At 39.3% G+C, this 17,507-nt stretch overlaps 1 protein-coding gene across 2 annotated transcripts in view; it reads left to right on the top strand.

The window, feature by feature from the left end:
* The window catches only part of NR1D2 (nuclear receptor subfamily 1 group D member 2), a 34,595-nt gene extending 21,198 nt beyond the window's left edge, over window positions 1–13,397 (top strand). The window contains exons 8-9 of one of the 2 annotated variants that reach the window (XR_007155520.1): window positions 4,874–5,204; window positions 13,392–13,397. Coding sequence is in view for 1 of the 2 variants with exons in the window: in XM_047874356.1 (XP_047730312.1) it covers window positions 4,874–5,070 (197 nt within the window). In the remaining variant the exon portion in view is untranslated. Of the gene's footprint in view, window positions 1–4,873; window positions 8,271–13,391 lie in introns of those variants that run through there. The other variant, XM_047874356.1, reaches the window with a different exon arrangement.
* Window positions 13,398–17,507: the final 4,110 nt, after the last annotated feature.

The following is a 17,507-nucleotide window of genomic DNA, read 5'->3' as shown; positions in this document are numbered from 1 at the left end:
ATCTGATAAATATGCCTTATGTGCTAGGGGAGACAGAACAAGCATTAAGACACAAGCTTGCTTTCTAAGCATTTATGTTCCATTTGGAGAGATAAGACTGACACAAAAAGCTTATGGTACTAAGCTGTGTGGTTCTGACTGAGGTAAGTAGGAGTTATAGGAAGAAAGATGAAATTACCTGAGCAAACTTTGTGGGGAAGATGGAAGTGGAGCTGAAGTTTGAAAGATGGGTTATTAGGTTTTCCCAGCAAAAAAGTGATGGAGCAGTTTGGGAGAGCACAAGATAGGGCAGGGGCAGGTGGCTGAAGCCTGATATGTTATGTACATCAAGGAGGAAAGGGACCGAAGGCTTGTGAGTTAAAGGAACACCAGGTTATGGAATGACCACCATGAGAAGAAATATGGGACAGTGGAAAGTGAGTGTAGGGGAGTGATCAGGCATGAACAAAGTGATGGTTTAACATTAGGTCTACATTTTTATCTTGGGTAGATTAGATAAGTGAGTCATTAGAGCTGGAGCGTCAGGTTGAGAGGCTGTTGAAATCACTTCAGGTATGAGGCACTGGAGTGAACTCTCCTGAAATAGGTGTGGTAGTGGAGGTGGAGAAGGAGGGACTGTGTCCCAGAGATGGTTCAAAGGAAGAAATGATGTGAGGGGAATGAGGGGAGCTCTATGCCAGGAATTGTGCTACTTCATTTATATTTTCTACCAAGAACATGATTCTTTTTAATTAAGTTTTTTTTTTTTTAATTTTTAAAATTTATTTATTTGGGAGAGACAGCACACAGGGGAAAGGCAGAGAGAAAGGAGAGAGGGAATCCCAAGCACGCTCGATGCTGTTAGCTCAGTTCTTTGCAAAAGTAGACAATATTAAGATGAAAATAAAGATAATATCATTACCAAAAAATTCACTATCAACATGGGGGGGGGGTCTCTATTCAATTGTCCATCCATTTACCATTTCCTGCTTATTGATTTATGGTACATAAAAAAATGTTTGACATATTAAGTCAAAAAGACTGATTATAGAAGAATATAATGCATTCTTATTTTTGTTATGTCTATATATATGAAGAAGGTACACAAACAACACATATACATACGTACTTTCATATATTTTTTAAAAGTATGTTGCTTTCACTTAAACATATGATAGTGTTCATGGAAGACTTCTATCTTTACCACCTAAAAAAGGACTATTGTTATTTTTAAAGCAGTATTTAGACCAGAAAATAAACAGTCTTCCTTCTCCTAGCCTGCTCTCCAGAGAACTCTCCAGAGATTTCTAACCGTCTTTCTTTTTAATTTTTCTGATAGCTGCCCACCCAACTCTAAATACTGTGTAGAGTTGGATTTTTTATTGAGTGGATACAACTGATTAAAGTATCTTCTTACTTTTTATAAGTTTTATTCTTATAGTTTGATTTAAAATTTTAATATGCTCACATTCTTTGATCTTTCCGTTTTACATAAATCTCTCAGATAGTTTAGATAGAATCTTTTCCTTAGACAGGGACACAGTATCCTTTTACTCTATATCCTGGCTTCTTTTGCTATACCGTTTCTTTTACATTGTCAAGAATGAAAATATTTACATTCTGTTCTATAGGTGTGATTAGTTTCTGTCCTTTATCAGATAATTCTAAATACTGAAAAGCAAAAATTCTGCATTTACAGTATTATGATTATATAAATAGTGCTCACAGTACTCACACAGTGGGGTTGAAATTGTAGACAAGGCAATGTAAATCTTGCCCTAAACCTGTGCCACCCAAGGGGAGAATGTTCCAAGTATCAGATAACAAATGGATTATATATATTCATTATTAAGTTGCTTAGAATTAAGCAACATTATAGTTTGCATTATATTTAAAATCACTTTTTGTTTGTTTTTCTTGGAACCTACACTTGCCATCTGGGTTTTGTTTTGGTTGTCAGAAGAAATGCTAGTTAGTTTCTAGATCTCATTATATAATTTTATCCTCACAACAGACCTCTGATGTGAGCCAGGACACAGAGAGGTTAAATGATTTGCCCAAGGTTGTGCATTTTTAAAAATTGGCTGAGCATGCATTTGAACTCCTATTAGTCTCTGAAGCTTCAAAGCCTTTCTGTTGTATTACTTGTTAACAGAATAGCTCTAGCTGCTAAGGGAGAGAGAAATCTCAAACATGATACTTGCCTGTGAGGTTGGAAAACTCTTGATACCACGGAGAAAAAGGGAATTATAACTGAAAGGTAAAATTTTCTTGAGATTGTGTGAAATGGCAGCAGTCACTTGCAGTTGAAGATGAGGGATGGGCATATAACTGTGAGACCAAAGCTCATCTAGAAATAGATTTCAGTTGTCTGTGAAAGGAATTTAACTTCCATCTTGTAGGAAGTGAATATGAAGAGAAATTAGGTGAGGAGCACAGGCTTCGGAGAGGGATGAAGAACCAGCTAAGAAAGTAGAGGACAGATGTAGCATGAATTAAACTATACAAGTAGTGTAGCATTTAGTAAATCATTTAGAAGAGAAATTTCCATTTCAGTCTGTACATTCTATTGTTACAGTTTCTAGAGCATTATTGTTTATGATCCAGCTAGATTTGTAGATAGGTTATTTGGCCTTGAAATCATGAAACCATGGTTTTAGAAATTGAGATTTTAGAAAAATTTAATACACTTTACATTTTTAGTTATAGGAATCCCTTCCCTGAAGCTCTGAGTTGTGTAGAAGTGCGTAGGTCATCCCAACACAAAATACTCATTGAAGGACTTCTAATGCAAATATCTTCATTACCTGTGTGTTTCTTTCTTTGCCTATTTAGATTATTTTGTTTGTGGGGCTCACTGTCATTCTTAACTGGTTGTTGGTATTGTAAATTACTAATGATAATGATGCAAACCAGGTATTCTGCTTATAATAAGGGCTCTCTAAAGGAAGGAATTTTGGTTTATGTTCACTGCTAATTACCTAGCACCTATTACAGTAGCCACACACATTCAGTAAGTGTTTGGTGAGGGAATTAATAAATTGCAAGGATGCTGAAGAAAACAATTACTTGAATATTAAAGGCAAGGGAGATTCTTGGAAGCGTTACTGAAGGCTTTAAGTAGTTTTGCAAAGATGGCCCGTATGATTTTATGACCAAAGTCAAATGTTCACAGGTCTTTTTCCATAAGAATTGGCACACAGTTGAATAATAATCCAAATTTTCTTAAATGTAAGATAAACCTATTTTCATCATTTTTTCTGCATTTAGAGTTAATCAAACATTTTTCCCCCTTACTATGAAATTTTAGTCTTTGTTCCAAGTGTTTGCATTGCAGGTGGCTTTTTTAACTCCCAGTTACAATGCAAAGCTTCAATCTCCTTATAAAAAAATGAATAAAAGGGTGTGAATGGCCAGAGAATTTTGCTTCCTTGGCAGTGTCTTATTAATTACAACTTCCTGTACTGGGGGCCATTGAATATTTCTTGTGCATTACTGCCTCCTATTGTAAAGGGAAGAAATAGCCCTTGATGATGAAAAAAAAGCCTATGGGCAAACAACATAGGTTTGGCTAATTTTAAGATACTTTCCTTTATTTTTGGTTTATACTAAATCATTAATTAACACTTTCTATGATGAGCTTAATAAATACAGTATACTAAGCGGTGCCTGGGTGGTTAAGTGTCCGACTTCAGCTCAGGTCATGATCTCACAGTCTGTGAGTTTGAGCCCCGTGTTGGGCTCTGTGCTGACAGCTCAGAGCCTGGAGCCTGGTTCAGATACTGTGTCTCCCTCTCTCTCTGCCCCTCCCCACCTCCCGCTCTGTCTCTGTCTCTGAAAAATGAATAAACCTTAAAAAAAAAAAATACAGTATGCTAAATGAAAGTGAATGCTTAGGTTATAATTAGGTAATAAAGTTGCATAGTATATTAGTTATCTATTACCACTAACAAATTACCTTAAAACTTAGTGGCTTTTTATCTCACAGTTTCTGAGGGTTAGGAATATGGTGCGGCTTTGATGGGTGCCTCTGGCTCAAGGTTTCTTAGGAGATTGTAGTCAAACTTGGAGCAGGGCTGTGGTCAACTATGAAGGCTCAACTAGGTAAGGATCTGCTGCTTCTAGGCTTATTCATGTGGTTGTTGGCAGGATACATTTCCTTGCAAGATGTTGGACTGAGTGCCTCAGTTCTTTGCTGGCTGTTGGCTAGAGACCACCGTCAGTTCCTTAGCACCTGGGCCACTTCCATAGGCAGTTCACAACGTGGCATCTGGCTTTTCTCAGAGTAAGTGAGCAAAAGTATGCTAAAGATGGAAGTCAAGTGTTTTTTTTGTTTTTTTGTTTTTGTAATTGAATATTTCATTCGTTAGTAGTGAATCAGTAAATCTAGCCCACTCAAGGGGAAAGGGATACGCAAGGGCACGGATACCAGGATGAGGAAATCATTGGTGGCTGTTTTAGAGGTTGCTTGGCACACATGGCAACATACAAATGTGGATATATTCCAAATGAAGTAAAATTATATTTGTAAACTACATTATTCATTTTATTTTCTCATTGAGAAGCAGTTGAAATTAGCAGATGGCATCTAATTGTAAAAATCAGAACCTTTAGTTTTGTGAACAAAATACTAAGCACTAAAGAGTTTTGATTTATCAAGTATACTGTGTGATATACATCTTTATAATATAATCAACAGATACAAAAATTTGCCATTGGGATTTATAAAATTTTGTCAAATATTTTTTGCCTTTGTTCCAATGTATAAAACCTTGTTTTAAATTCATTAATGAGATTGATGAGCAAGAATTATATTTCTAGTTAATGTTTTCTCTTAATTGATAATGTTAATAACATGTCCTCTCATTCATGTCTCTCTGTTCCTTACTATTAGATCGATCTGGAATAGAAAATGTCAACTCTGTTGAGGCTTTGCAGGAAACTCTCATCCGTGCACTAAGGACCTTAATAATGAAAAACCATCCAAACGAGGCCTCTATTTTTACAAAACTTCTTCTAAAGTTGCCAGATCTTCGATCTTTAAACAACATGCACTCTGAGGAGCTCTTGGCCTTTAAAGTTCACCCCTAAGGCCTTTGTTAATTTAAACATGAACTGACTTATGCTAACTGTACATTTTGTGCTAATATGCTTATTTATATGTGTATACCATATGTGGAGATAGAAAAGACCTTTAAGACAATACAAGATTGTAGGCTGTCTCTGTAATCATGCGGTAGCTGTTTGGATTGAGGTTTCTCCAGCCATGGTTAGGCATTGACCGCATTTCCCCTATAGACCAATCAGCTGTGTCGCACTTAAACTGGAGAAGTTACACTGAATTATAGTCACACTGAATGTTAGACTTTTCATCTGCCAAAACCAAAAACCATTTTGATCTCCCTGTGGTATAAATATAACGCACAATCACAAGTATATGAGGACTTAAAAATTAACCTTTTGTGGTAGAAATTTTGTTCTATGACGAAAACTTGATTTCACCACGAGCCATTGGATCTGGTAATTGGAGACACTGCAAGTTGGGTGATCTCCACGTGTGTATTTTGCTCTACTACCACTGTTAAAGTGTATGATCCTGGGCAGGTTTGTTGGTTGTGGAAAATGAAAATTGATAGTGCTCTCAGTGTCCCACCTCACAGATACTAAAAAATGTCTATAAAGCATATTTACCTCTTGGGAGATAGGCACTATGTAAATAAGGTAACATTTTTGTTATTATAATTTTCATAATAATACTCTTTTCTTATTTCTAAGCATTTCTGAGAAATCATTTCACAGTCCACGCCAACCTATTATTCAGGGTTCCTGCATATGTGTGGGTATCCTCTTGGCGCACACATATTCAAAGTTTATGGGTACATCAGATACATAGTATGTGTACGTAATATCTCTGTGAACATAGTTAAACACACTTCTTCACAATATTTTAAACTGTGAAGAACTTTATCATTCAATAAACTTAAAACAAGAGGTGTCAAAGACTCAAGTTAGGTGCGTTTTACCTGTTGATGACATAACCATTGCTTTAAATGTTTAGACAGTAGAATATTGAATTTATGCTCTATTTTTATTTAAGCAGCATTTAATGTAAAAGTACAATAGGCAAGGGAGTCCAAATTTCAAAAAATAGGTGTTTTAGAGTTCATCTTTGGTAAGATCTTTAGTTCAGGGTACTAGTTGTTTAAAAGTTCATTCAGATTCTTACCTTGTACTAAAAAAGGTTACAATGCCCCTTAAACACATGCTGCAGCTTGATGAAAAATATTTTGATCCTTTTTGGAGAACCAATCAATGTTTAAGAAAACTGTTTAATATGTTGGCTGTGCGTGTGTGTGTATGCATGTGTGCGCAAGTGTGTTCTGAGTCCACTATTTTTTTTTTTTCCTAAGTAACACTACAGGGATTTTATCAGATTAGATTAGATTTAATCTAGAATTTGAAAAAAAAAAATCATTTAGTGTGTGTGACCTACAGGCTTAGAAATGGTACAGAGACATTTCATCCACATTTCTAATATTGGGCTTTATTAAATAGAGAAAATCAGCCTCTGTTGATGGCAGTGGGAGAAATAGCCAAAGTTGAGGATTTTATGTGTCTTTCTGTTTCCCTGGAAAATTACAATTAATTGGAATTTTTTGGAAAAGATTGCCTTCTGTATAATTTTGGGATTATATAAAACTTCAAGAATGGAAAGAGCCTGCTTTACTATACTCAGCCTGTTACTTTAATGACATGTGAGCAGAATGCCTTATTTTGTAATCTTGTTTAACTTGTTGCTACTGGGACTTGAATTTCTGTGGCACTTGTTAAGTAAGTTAAAAAAAGTTAAATCCTCTCATTATTAAAGAGGAAAGGTGATGGTGATGTCTGTAATACAATATAAACCATAATTGTGATTTACCTTACATTGGTAAGACTTTTATGGGATATACAGTATAGTTTTTGTGAATTATTTACACGATAGCATTATCTTTTTATAATTTTTTTCCTATGATAAATGCATAGTTTTCTTCTATGGGGGATAGAAATGGCTTTTTGAAGTAATCCTGAAAACCTCAAAGATCATGTTTATTCTTAATTTTTGCTTTTTGCATAATCCTCTTTATATAACATGTTATCTTCAAAACAATTACTGTCTTTAGGAATGTGTAACGAGAAGTATGTTAGTATTGCTTATAAAACTTTAGTTAGGTTCAATATATACATGTATACATCTATATATAGGTATGTAGGTTTGCATTTTGTCTTGTAAAATTTTATTTGAACAAATTCTTCCTGTAGGTAATGGGAAACAAAATTAATAGTTCATATGCCACTTGTAGCATCTCTGTATTTGAAAATAGCCCAGTATTAAAACTTCTAAAATTAAACCAGCAGCCTATTATAAGCACATTCTTTGATTGAGTCATTGGTTATAAACTTACTAAATGTGGAGAAGACAACCAGTTCGGGGAACTTCTGAGTCGGTGGGACACTGGTGATTAATTGATAATGTACTGTATGAATTAAGTGATGCTTTAACTCTGATTTTACATTTTAAACTTCAAATGTGGGCATTATGTCAGCAAACTTAAGGGCATTATGTCAGCAAGCTAAAACGTTTTTTTTTTTTTTTCTCTGTGCTTTTAATGTATCTCTACATGATCTGAGAGAGGATTCAAGCTTTTCAGAGAGAAATAGCTGAGGGAAAGGGGAAACATCTTCTTGAGTTGAAGCTTCTCCTTAATGGCGATGGTTTAATTACAGATAAAACTAGAAGGCAATTTCAGTGGATTAAGTGTATAGCTTTTGTATCTACATTTCAAGAAATTACCATTGTAACTTGATAAGAAATGATTTATTTTATGTAAACATCATTGCAAAGCAAGGTGTAGAAGCTCAGCTAGATTTATTACTGTGCACGAGAGTAAATACCTATCTCAATTATTCTTTTTCTTTTTCCAATATAAAGTTTGCTGAATGTACAAGAAGAGTTTATCACTTAGGATATAGAATTTTTTTTTAGGGGTTGGGGGGATGGGATCTGTCAGGAAATCACCTATAAACAAAGATTGTCTTGATTTGATTCAAAATGTAAAACTTGAAGCTATTCTTGAACTAACGTGGAAAAATGGCTATTGTTTTAAAAATGATAGAAATATATTGTCAAGATATGAATTACGTTTATTTTCTACAAACTGTTATTGATGAGGACATGGGTAATATCTTCATGTTTCTGAAAAGTAATCTGTACATGGGGGGAGGGGATAATAAATATTATTTCTAACCAACTGTGGTTTTGGTATCTTTCTGTCTTGATGTTTTTGTAAGACTCTAATTTAACTTTACTACTTTCCCCTGAGCACAGCAGGATGTCTTACCTAAATCTCTGACTCAGCATAGGGGAACATATATATGCAGGGCTCTTTTTAAAAGATTTTAGGGGTGCCTAGGTGGCTCAGTCAGTTAAGAGTCTGACTCTTGATTTTGGCTCAGGTCAGGATGTCACGGTTCATGGGTTCAAGCCCTGCATTGGGCTCTGTGCTGACAGTAGAGAGCCTGCTTGGGATTCTCTCCCTCTCTCTCTGCTCCTCCCCCCCCACAAAAAATAAACATTAAAAAAAAAATAATACAAGATTTTAGTTTGTTTAGAGAGTCCAGCAAAGATTGTTGCTGTTTTCTATAATGCCAGATGAATAGTAGTTTGCTGTATCTGGTAAGGTAATCTTTCTTAGACAGAGACGGTAGAGAGGAAAGGGGTGCTTGATCTAGCCAAGACTCAGCCTTGGCCGTGAACGGGATAGAGTGCCTCAGCAAGACCACTACCCCTTTCTTAGGTTGCGTAGCCATGCTGGCAAAGTTGAGGCAGTTACTGAAATCACTCCCTGCAGTTGTTTTCCAGACCAGCAATGTCCACTACTTTTCTATGGATGTTAATTGATATTAGGTGGGAGAAATGGGCTCATTGATTAAATAAACTTGGAAATGCTGGGTTAACAAGGTTACTGAGATGTCTTTGTGTCAGTCCTGTTCTCTAATGAGCAAGTGTGTATCGTGAGTTTTTTGAGGAAGTCTTGGTGTGGGATGCAGTTTTTCCCAAACTTCCTCTGCCAAGTAGGCTCTCCCTGACCTTTTTTTATGTGTTGAACACTTGGGACTCCTTGGAAGGTGTGATTTCAGGAGGAAAAACCTTGTTAACCCGCTTTGGGTGTTGATAAGGATATTGATCACATTCTGTGGATTATTGTACAGATTTGTAATTTGCCCTCTTTTTTGCACAGTACAAGAAACAGCTCTAAATAAATGTGTGGCTGGGGGCGCCTGGGTGGCTCAGTCGGTTAAGTGCCTGACTTCAGCTCAGGTCACGATCTCACGGTCCTTGAGTTCGAGCCCCGCGTCGGGCTCTGGGCTGATGGCTCAGAGCCTGGAGCCTGCTTCCAATTCTGTGTCTCCCTCTCTCTCTGCCCCTCCCCTGTTCATGCTCTGTCTCTCTCTGTCTCAAAAATAAATTAAAAAAATAATAAATAAATGTGTGGCTGATGGAAAACAATAGATTAAATTCCTTTTGAATGTTGGAAGTGTTGCATGTGAGTAAATGAGTAAAGACAGCCAATTCATGGATCTGGTTTTAGTTTTCACATTCACTTGGGCCCGTTAAAATTTGTCACATTTGCTTTTCTTAATTCTTGGTCTGTCTAAATAAAGGTTTAGCAACAACTATGGCCTCTGTTCCAGTAGCCACATCAGAGTTGCTCTTCACAATGTCAAAGTTGGTGGAGGAATCATAAGGGCTGTCTCAGAGGAACTCACCTCTCCAGAATGTTTTCTACAGGGGCACGGTCCTAAGAACGGAAAGATGGTCTCAAAATTAGCATTTCCCCTACATTTTAATATAAATTACTAAAGAGGATGAGATCAGTGGTTTAAATAAGACTCAAATACCTGGGACAAAAATGGTGTTTTTAAATGTTTTTTTTCCTGTTTTCCTACTGGTGTCCAGAGAATTGAATATGATTTTCTAAAAAGTCTCTAAGGTAAGTTCTGTGTTTTTCTTTTCTACAGTTTCATTTTTCTCTCGATTCTCCTTATCCTTAGTCCTCCTGCCCCAGTGCTTTGTTGCTTTGCTTGTAAATTTTCATTTATTTCCCCCGCCCCCAATAGCCATTTCATTTCCTGTTCAGGTTCTGCAGTTAAATGCAACTCAGGTAGTTTCCAGAGTGGAAAGCACCTACCCTTTCATGCTCCCTTGATCATCTTTTTGTTCTCTACAGTTAGGCTGCTCTCTTTCTAAGCTGTTTTATCCAACAAGACTTTTGAGGAATAAACTGATGGTGTAGTTATTCATTACTTAAACACATTTACTGAACATGTATGTTTCAGGAATTTTTAAAAAATCCAAATGCAAAATGAGTTTCTTGAAAATCCAGGGCACTAATCCAGACAGTGTTGTGGAAATTGTGCACACATGGAGCAAATGGCCACCGATCATAGCATCTTAAGTAGTAATTGCCAGCAAATGCTGTTCCAGCCATGGTGTGCTGGGGTCAGCTTATAAGGTCCCTTGAGGTCTCACTGTTACACTTCCAGGAATTTACAGAGCTGGTTGTTAGAAACAGCCATTATATAAGCTTGCAATTGAATTTTATTGGAGGAGATAATACTCAGAACTCTTCACTTCCTAATTATTTTACGTTTTACTGTTATTTATGCTTTTGAGGCTCAGTACCTTTATTTTTATGGATATGGCGGCAATACTTTATAATGGCATGTGCCTTTATATATCTCTATATATATCTCTACCCAACTGCCTAAGTGATGGCACATTGGTACCTCAAAATTGGCCGTGGTAGGATTATTTATACGATGGAAAGCTCCAAATGCTATGCATCAGAGCTTGATTTATTGTTTTTTTTTTTTTTTTGATTGTCCAGATTTAGGAAAGTGGTGGAGAAAGTGAATACAAATTACACTTACAAGTGCCCCATGCCTGTAGCCATTAAACATTGCAAATAGAAAATTGGCAAAATGGTCCAGTATTTGAAAACTATTACCTGATTCAGCAAAGAAGTTGTTCGCATCATTGGTAAACCAATCAAGTTCTGACATAATTTTTGTTTCATTTTTGTCTCACGAATACACTTAAAATCTCACCATTCATGTCAGAACTGTACTTGTCAGTTGCACCTTCAGCAAAAATAATGGAATGCATTCTGTGAAAGATTAATTGGTTATATGGAACTTAGGGTAAAGAGTTGTACATTTTATAAGTTGTAAAATTAATACTACATACGTACACACGGCATTCATAATACATTCAGTAAAAATAATACATACAGACACACACCTTCATAAGGTATTTTCCCCCAGAGTGGTAGTTAAATGTTTACCACTATTAGCCCCCAAGAAGTATTTCTGTTTCCTAGATAAAGGAAACCACGGCTCAGAGAGTGTAAGTAATTTGCTCGAGGTCACACCGCTACCGAGTGAAGAGTTGGAATGTAAAACCCAGATGTCTGGGCAGAGGGTTTGTTCCACGCGTAACAGAGGAGCACTGGGCTTGGGGTCGGTCTCCTTGGCAGAGCGGTTTTAGTAAGTCTACTCTGATCTGTATACACATGCAGCGCTTCCGTTCACGGGTTTGGGGGTGGGTGGAGGGGAAGCTCTTGAATCAAGGATTCAATGCAGAATATGAGTTTACTGTTATCCTCCAGCCCCTACATGAATTTTTCTCTTACGTGTAAGAAGCATAAACTACTTCAAGTGGTTGCAAGACTAAATGAGCTGTCAACAGTGAGCTGCAAACAGTGAAGTCCTCTGCAGACGCGAGGTCATTGTTTTTCCTTAGGAACTGCAGGAAGTCGTCTCGTGGGGGGTAGCGAGTGTGGAAAGCTGAGCCCTGGACGAGGTTCTCCCTGGGTCAGTGTCTGTGGAGCTGTCCCTCACAGGCCACTCAGGGCTGTGAGGTGGCAGTTTCCAATGTAGGCCTGTCTCCGCGGAGGACTGCTCTGACAGTGAAGACCGTGGTGACCTCGACCTTCAGACACCGATTTCCAGTAACTTCCTCAGGAGAGGCTACACAAGCGACAAACGATGACCACGTCGGCATCCCATTTCCAAGCCCCCAGACGAGAATACGGTCGTTCTCCCTTACCCGCAGTTTAGCTTCCCGTGATTTCAATTACCCGCTCTCAGCCGCCCCCGGAAGCCAGGGATCCTCCTGAAGGAGGTAGGAGCCCAATGCTACGTCACAAGGCCCGCCCACCACGTTCACCCCACGTCACCACGTGGGCTTTTTGTGTGTCGGTCCTCGCGGGGAGAAGGGTGAGTACGGTGCAGGGAGGTGTTTTCAGAGAGCACGTTCACATACCTTTTATTATAGTATATGGTTGTATTGTTCTTTGTTATTAATCTCTCACTCCGCCTAATTTATAAATTAAGCTCTGTCATCGGTTTGTATGTCCAGGAAAAGTCACGGTATATATCTAGGGTTCCGTTCTTCCACGCCTTCAAGCATCCACTGGGGATCTTGGAATGTTTCTCCCTATAGCTAAGGGACACTGCTATATATAAGGAAGGTCTTTAGTATTCTGGTGGATATTATCAACGTTTAAGGTGTACATCTATCACAAAGGACAGGAATAATCGGGTCAATGTCCCTTCATAGTAAAAATAACATAACAAGGAATTCCATGTCTTTGAGTTTTGAATATTCTCACCCTTTATTCTGGATTGAGGATACCTTTGTGGTTGCGGTTCTGCTCTTCAGTGATCTTGAGAAGATCCCTTCACCTTCTGAGTTCAGCTCCCCTCTGTAAAGTGAGGGAATTTAGCTATGTGCCCTCCCAGGGCTAACATACAATGTGACACAGTGATCTATAAACAACAGAATTAAAAAAGAAAAGAAAGCCAGAGGGTGAAAAATTTCTTGCGTGTGGGGGGAGGGGAGGGGAGCGTGGAGACACAGAAACATGGTTCCTGTAGCTGAAGATTGACAGATCAACTTGTCTTAACCTGATGTGACATTGCACCCTGCTGGCCATCTGTCCATGGTCCTTGTGTGACTCCTTGCTCCCTCATGCCTTCCTCAGTGCTCAGTGGTCACAATACCCTTAGCTCAGAGTCATCTCTCAATGTCAGGAACAGGAAGTGTGCTGGGGGAAGGGGGGGTGAGTGTCGAGGAGTTTCATATCCCCTAGGGTTCCCAATGCCCAGTGGAGGGGGCAACTGAAACTGGAGAAAAGCACAAAGCACAAGGAACGTCAGAAACCCCTGGCCCAGTGGCCGCACTCTAGTAGGTCCTGAGTTTTTAGGTGAAAGTTTCTATTCAAGCTGAGACCTTTCCTGCATCGCAGCACTTCCCAGTTTTTGATCATAACGAAAATGTAAGTTTTTGTAGTTCAAATCTGAAAGAGTATAAAGTTTTTTTTGTAGTTGATGATTCTGTCTCTTCCCCTAGATCCTCTTAATTTTATTCCAGCCCTCAAGGTAGTCAGGAAAATGTTCACCATATAAAACCAGAACTTCTACTTACTGTCACTTTCCAACACTCTTAGCTGGAAAAATCAAAAGAATTTTATAGTGAACACCCAAACACCTGCCACCTATATTTCACCTTTCACATTTTATTGTACTTGTGAATTACAGAGCTATCTATCCTTCCATCCATCAATCCATCTTGGGATTTCTTAAAATGCATTTCAAAGTAAATTGAAGTCCTCAATAAACTTCCCCCTAAATTTTTCATCTTGTATATTATTTACTAGAATTAAATATTGACTTATAGTTTGTTTTTTTTTAATTTTTTTTTTCAACGTTTATTTATTTTTGGGACAGAGAGAGACAGAGCATGAACGGGGGATGGGCAGAGAGAGAGGGAGACACAGAATCGGAAACATGCTCCAGGCTCTGAGCCATCAGCCCAGAGCCTGACGCGGGGCTCGAACTCACGGACCGCGAGATCGTGACCTGGCTGAAGTCGGACGCTTAACCGACTGCGCCACCCAGGCGCCCCTATAGTTTTTTTTTTGATATACAATTTATGGACAATGAAATGCACAAGTCTTTAGGGTATATCTGCCACTTTATTTGCACAAATGCATTCTCACTGTGTAACCCAAAACCTCTCTGGAGATACAGAAAATTAGCATCATCTAAGAAGGTTCTCCCATGCCCCTTTCTAGGCAGTTCCCACCCCTCAGAGACAACAGCTATTGTTTTGATTTTTTTCCACTGTAGGTTAGATTAACCTATTCTATAACTTATTTTAAATGTTTATTTTTGAGAGAGAGAGAGAGAGTGAGAGAGAGTGAGCGAGCATGAGTGGGGGAGGGGCAGAGAGAGAGGGAGACACAGAATCAGAAGCTGTCAGCACAGAGCCCGACGTGGGACTCGAACTCAGGGACTGCGAGATCGTGACCTGAGCTGAAGTCGGATGCTCAACCCACTGAGCCACCCAGGCACCCCTAACATATTCTATAACTTTATATAAATGGTGTCATTGCCATATGTACTCTTATATAATAAGGCTTCATCACTCAGCATAGTGTGTTTGAGATTTATCCGTCATGATTTTATCCTTTTTATTGCTGAATAGTATTCCTTTGTATGGATGTACCACAGTTTATCCTATCAGTGGGTATCTGGGTTCTTTCCAGTGTTGGGTTATTATGAGTAAAGCTGTTAGGAATACTCCTTTGTATTTGCTCTTGCACTATATAGCATGACTTGACCCTGGGGTAGAATTTGTGTTGGGTTCCAAGAGCTGAAGAAGCAGAGTATAATGCAAAGCATGAGAAACAGAGAATTAAATCTTAATCCTTTCTGCTTGAGGTGTTACAGAAAAAGCAGCTCATCAGTTAGAAGAAGCTTAAGAGCTAGTTAAAAGGGAGTTTAACAATAAGAATACTTATTACTTATTTCCTGCATACAACCTCTGGGAGCAGGGCAATTCCAGGCTCGTTCCATAGCTCCGAATGCCATGAAGAACCCAGGAGCTCACCTCATACCCATTAGATTGGCCATTATTGAATGAACCACAAAAGAAAGTAACAAGTGTTGGTGAAGATGTGGAAAAATTGAGATAATTGTGCACTCGTGGTGGGAATGTGAAATGGTACAGTTTTGTGGAAAACAGTATGGTGCCTCCTTAAAAAAATTAAAATTCAAATTACCATATAATCCAGCAATTCCACTTCTGGGTATATACCCAAAAGAATTGAAAGCAGGGTCTTGAAGAGAAATCTGTACATGCATGTTATAGCAGTATTTTCATAATAGCCAAATGTTGGAAGCAACATTTGGAGTCCACTGATGGATGCAAAGCATGTGGTTGATACATACAATGGGATATTATTCAAACTTAAAAAGGAAGGAACTTCTGACACCTGCTACAACATGGATGAACCTTGTGCTAAGTGAAATAAGCCAGTCACAAAAAGGCAAATACTGTATGTACCTAGAATAGTCACATTCATTGAAAATAGAGTGGTACTTTCTTGGGGATGGCAGGGCAGTGGGGGGGGGGGGTGTTTCAGAGTTTTAGTTTTGCAAGATGAAAAAGTTCTGGAGATTTGTTGCACAATAATGTGATTGTACTTAAACACTACTGAACTTGGTACACTTAAAAATAGTTAAGGTGGGGGGCGCCTGGGTGGCGCAGTCGGTTGAGTGTCCGACTTCAGCCAGGTCACGATCTCGCGGTCCGTGAGTTCGAGCCCCGCGTCAGGCTCTGGGCTGATGGCTCGGAGCCTGGAGCCTGTTTCCGATTCTGTGTCTCCCTCTCTCTGCCCCTCCCCTGTTCATGCTCTGTCTCTCTCTGTCCCAAAAATAAATAAAAACGTTGGAAAAAAAAATTAAAAAAAAAATAGTTAAGGTGGTAAATTCTATGTTATATGTATTTTACCACAATTAATAAAAAAAAAAAAACCCAACCCAGTCACTTCTGATCCTTCTTTGTCATCTTGTGCATAATGTTTTCTCTTATGGTTGCCAGGTGGTGCCACTGTTACGCATCATAGAAGGACCGTGTCCAGAGAAGAAGACAGACCTTCCTTTTGTTTATTAGGGAGAAACCTTTCTCTGGTGGCCCTAACAAACTTCACCTCTGAGCTCCCATTGGCCAGATTATGTCTCATGCTACAAGGGAGCTTGGAAAGCGAGTATATACCATTTTCCAGCCTTTGTAGAGAGCAGCAGGCTCTTCCAGAAAGAACAAGTGGTTGGGGAATGGCTTTTGGGTAGGCAACCAACAACATTATCTTCTGAATGGAATATGTTAGGGAGAATGGCTCCTTCTTTGTGAGCTCAGCATTGATGGCCACTCTCAGTGGTGATCAGAGCAAATCTTGGTTGATACAGGGATTGGCTTACCTTCAATATATACAGGGCCAGGGCAAGAATACAAATGAAGACCACCAGCTTGCCCTTGTTCTTTTCCCACTCCTGCTTTTGTTCCATAGTATGAAGGACTTCCCTCACCCCCCCCCCCCCCCCCCCGCCCAGGAATTTTGTGAGCCAGTTGACTTCAGATTGGTATCTTGAAGTTGGCCACAGTGGGAATATTAATACTACGGAACTCAGTAAATGCCACAGACTAGGGTTCTTTCCACCCCAAGTATCAGTGCCCTGCTGAACCTTTCACACAAGCTCATGGACACTCCAGCTCCTTGGTCCAAGCTCTGTTCATCCCTTCTCTTTTACCATCCCTTGGGGCACATTCTGTGCATGCTGGCAATGTGGTCTGGCAGTGGGAGAACCGAGGAAAGAGCCTTGTGCAGGCATGGAAGCAGGCCCAGGGTCATTGGGCAGGGAGTTCAGGTACTGGAGCAATGTCTGGAACAGGGTATAGATTCTGGGCATATTTGGCCTGAGGAGAGGGGCGCAGCTTTAGGTTTGGAACTTCTAAAGTGTGACTTTAGGGCAGGGGGCCAATAGTGTAGGGTGGGGAAGAGAGGGAAATACTTTTGTCCACTCTCCCCAATCTTCTGCCTTTGCCTGGATGGGAGAGAATCCCCCTATCCTTTATATACCTGTCTAACTTCTCATTGAAGGGAGAATTGGATATCTAATTTTTCGGAGCCCAGTACTCATTCATGGGCTATGTTTTAGTAGTGGACGGGGCTTCTGTGTCTTGAAGTTCAGGATTTTCATAAGACGCAACTTTTGTCATTTTGTAACCGCTGGGCACCTCACCTGTGATGCACCTGAGTGTGAAGCTCAGGTTGGAATCCTTTCCATTTTAGATTCAGGAAGGAAGGAGAAAGGCCTCTTCACTTGAGTCTGTTAGGGTCAGATATGCAGCCTCTATCTTCCATTTGTACCTCCTAGAACAGTATTTCTCAAGAGGTAGTGCTCAGACCAGCAGCAACAACATCACCTGAGAACTTACTAGAAACGTAGATTCTAGGGTCCCTCCCCACACCTCCTGGATCAGAAATTCTGGAGGTGGGGCCCAGTAGTGTTTTAATAAGTCCTCCAGGTGACTGTGATGCAGCTGAAAGATCGAGAACCACTACTCTAGAAGAATAGAG

This window comes from Prionailurus viverrinus, chromosome C2, assembly GCF_022837055.1.
Source record: "Prionailurus viverrinus isolate Anna chromosome C2, UM_Priviv_1.0, whole genome shotgun sequence".
NCBI lineage: Eukaryota > Metazoa > Chordata > Mammalia > Carnivora > Felidae > Prionailurus > Prionailurus viverrinus.
Note: the sequence above shows the minus strand (reverse complement) of the source record. Positions and strands in the feature narration are given on the sequence as shown.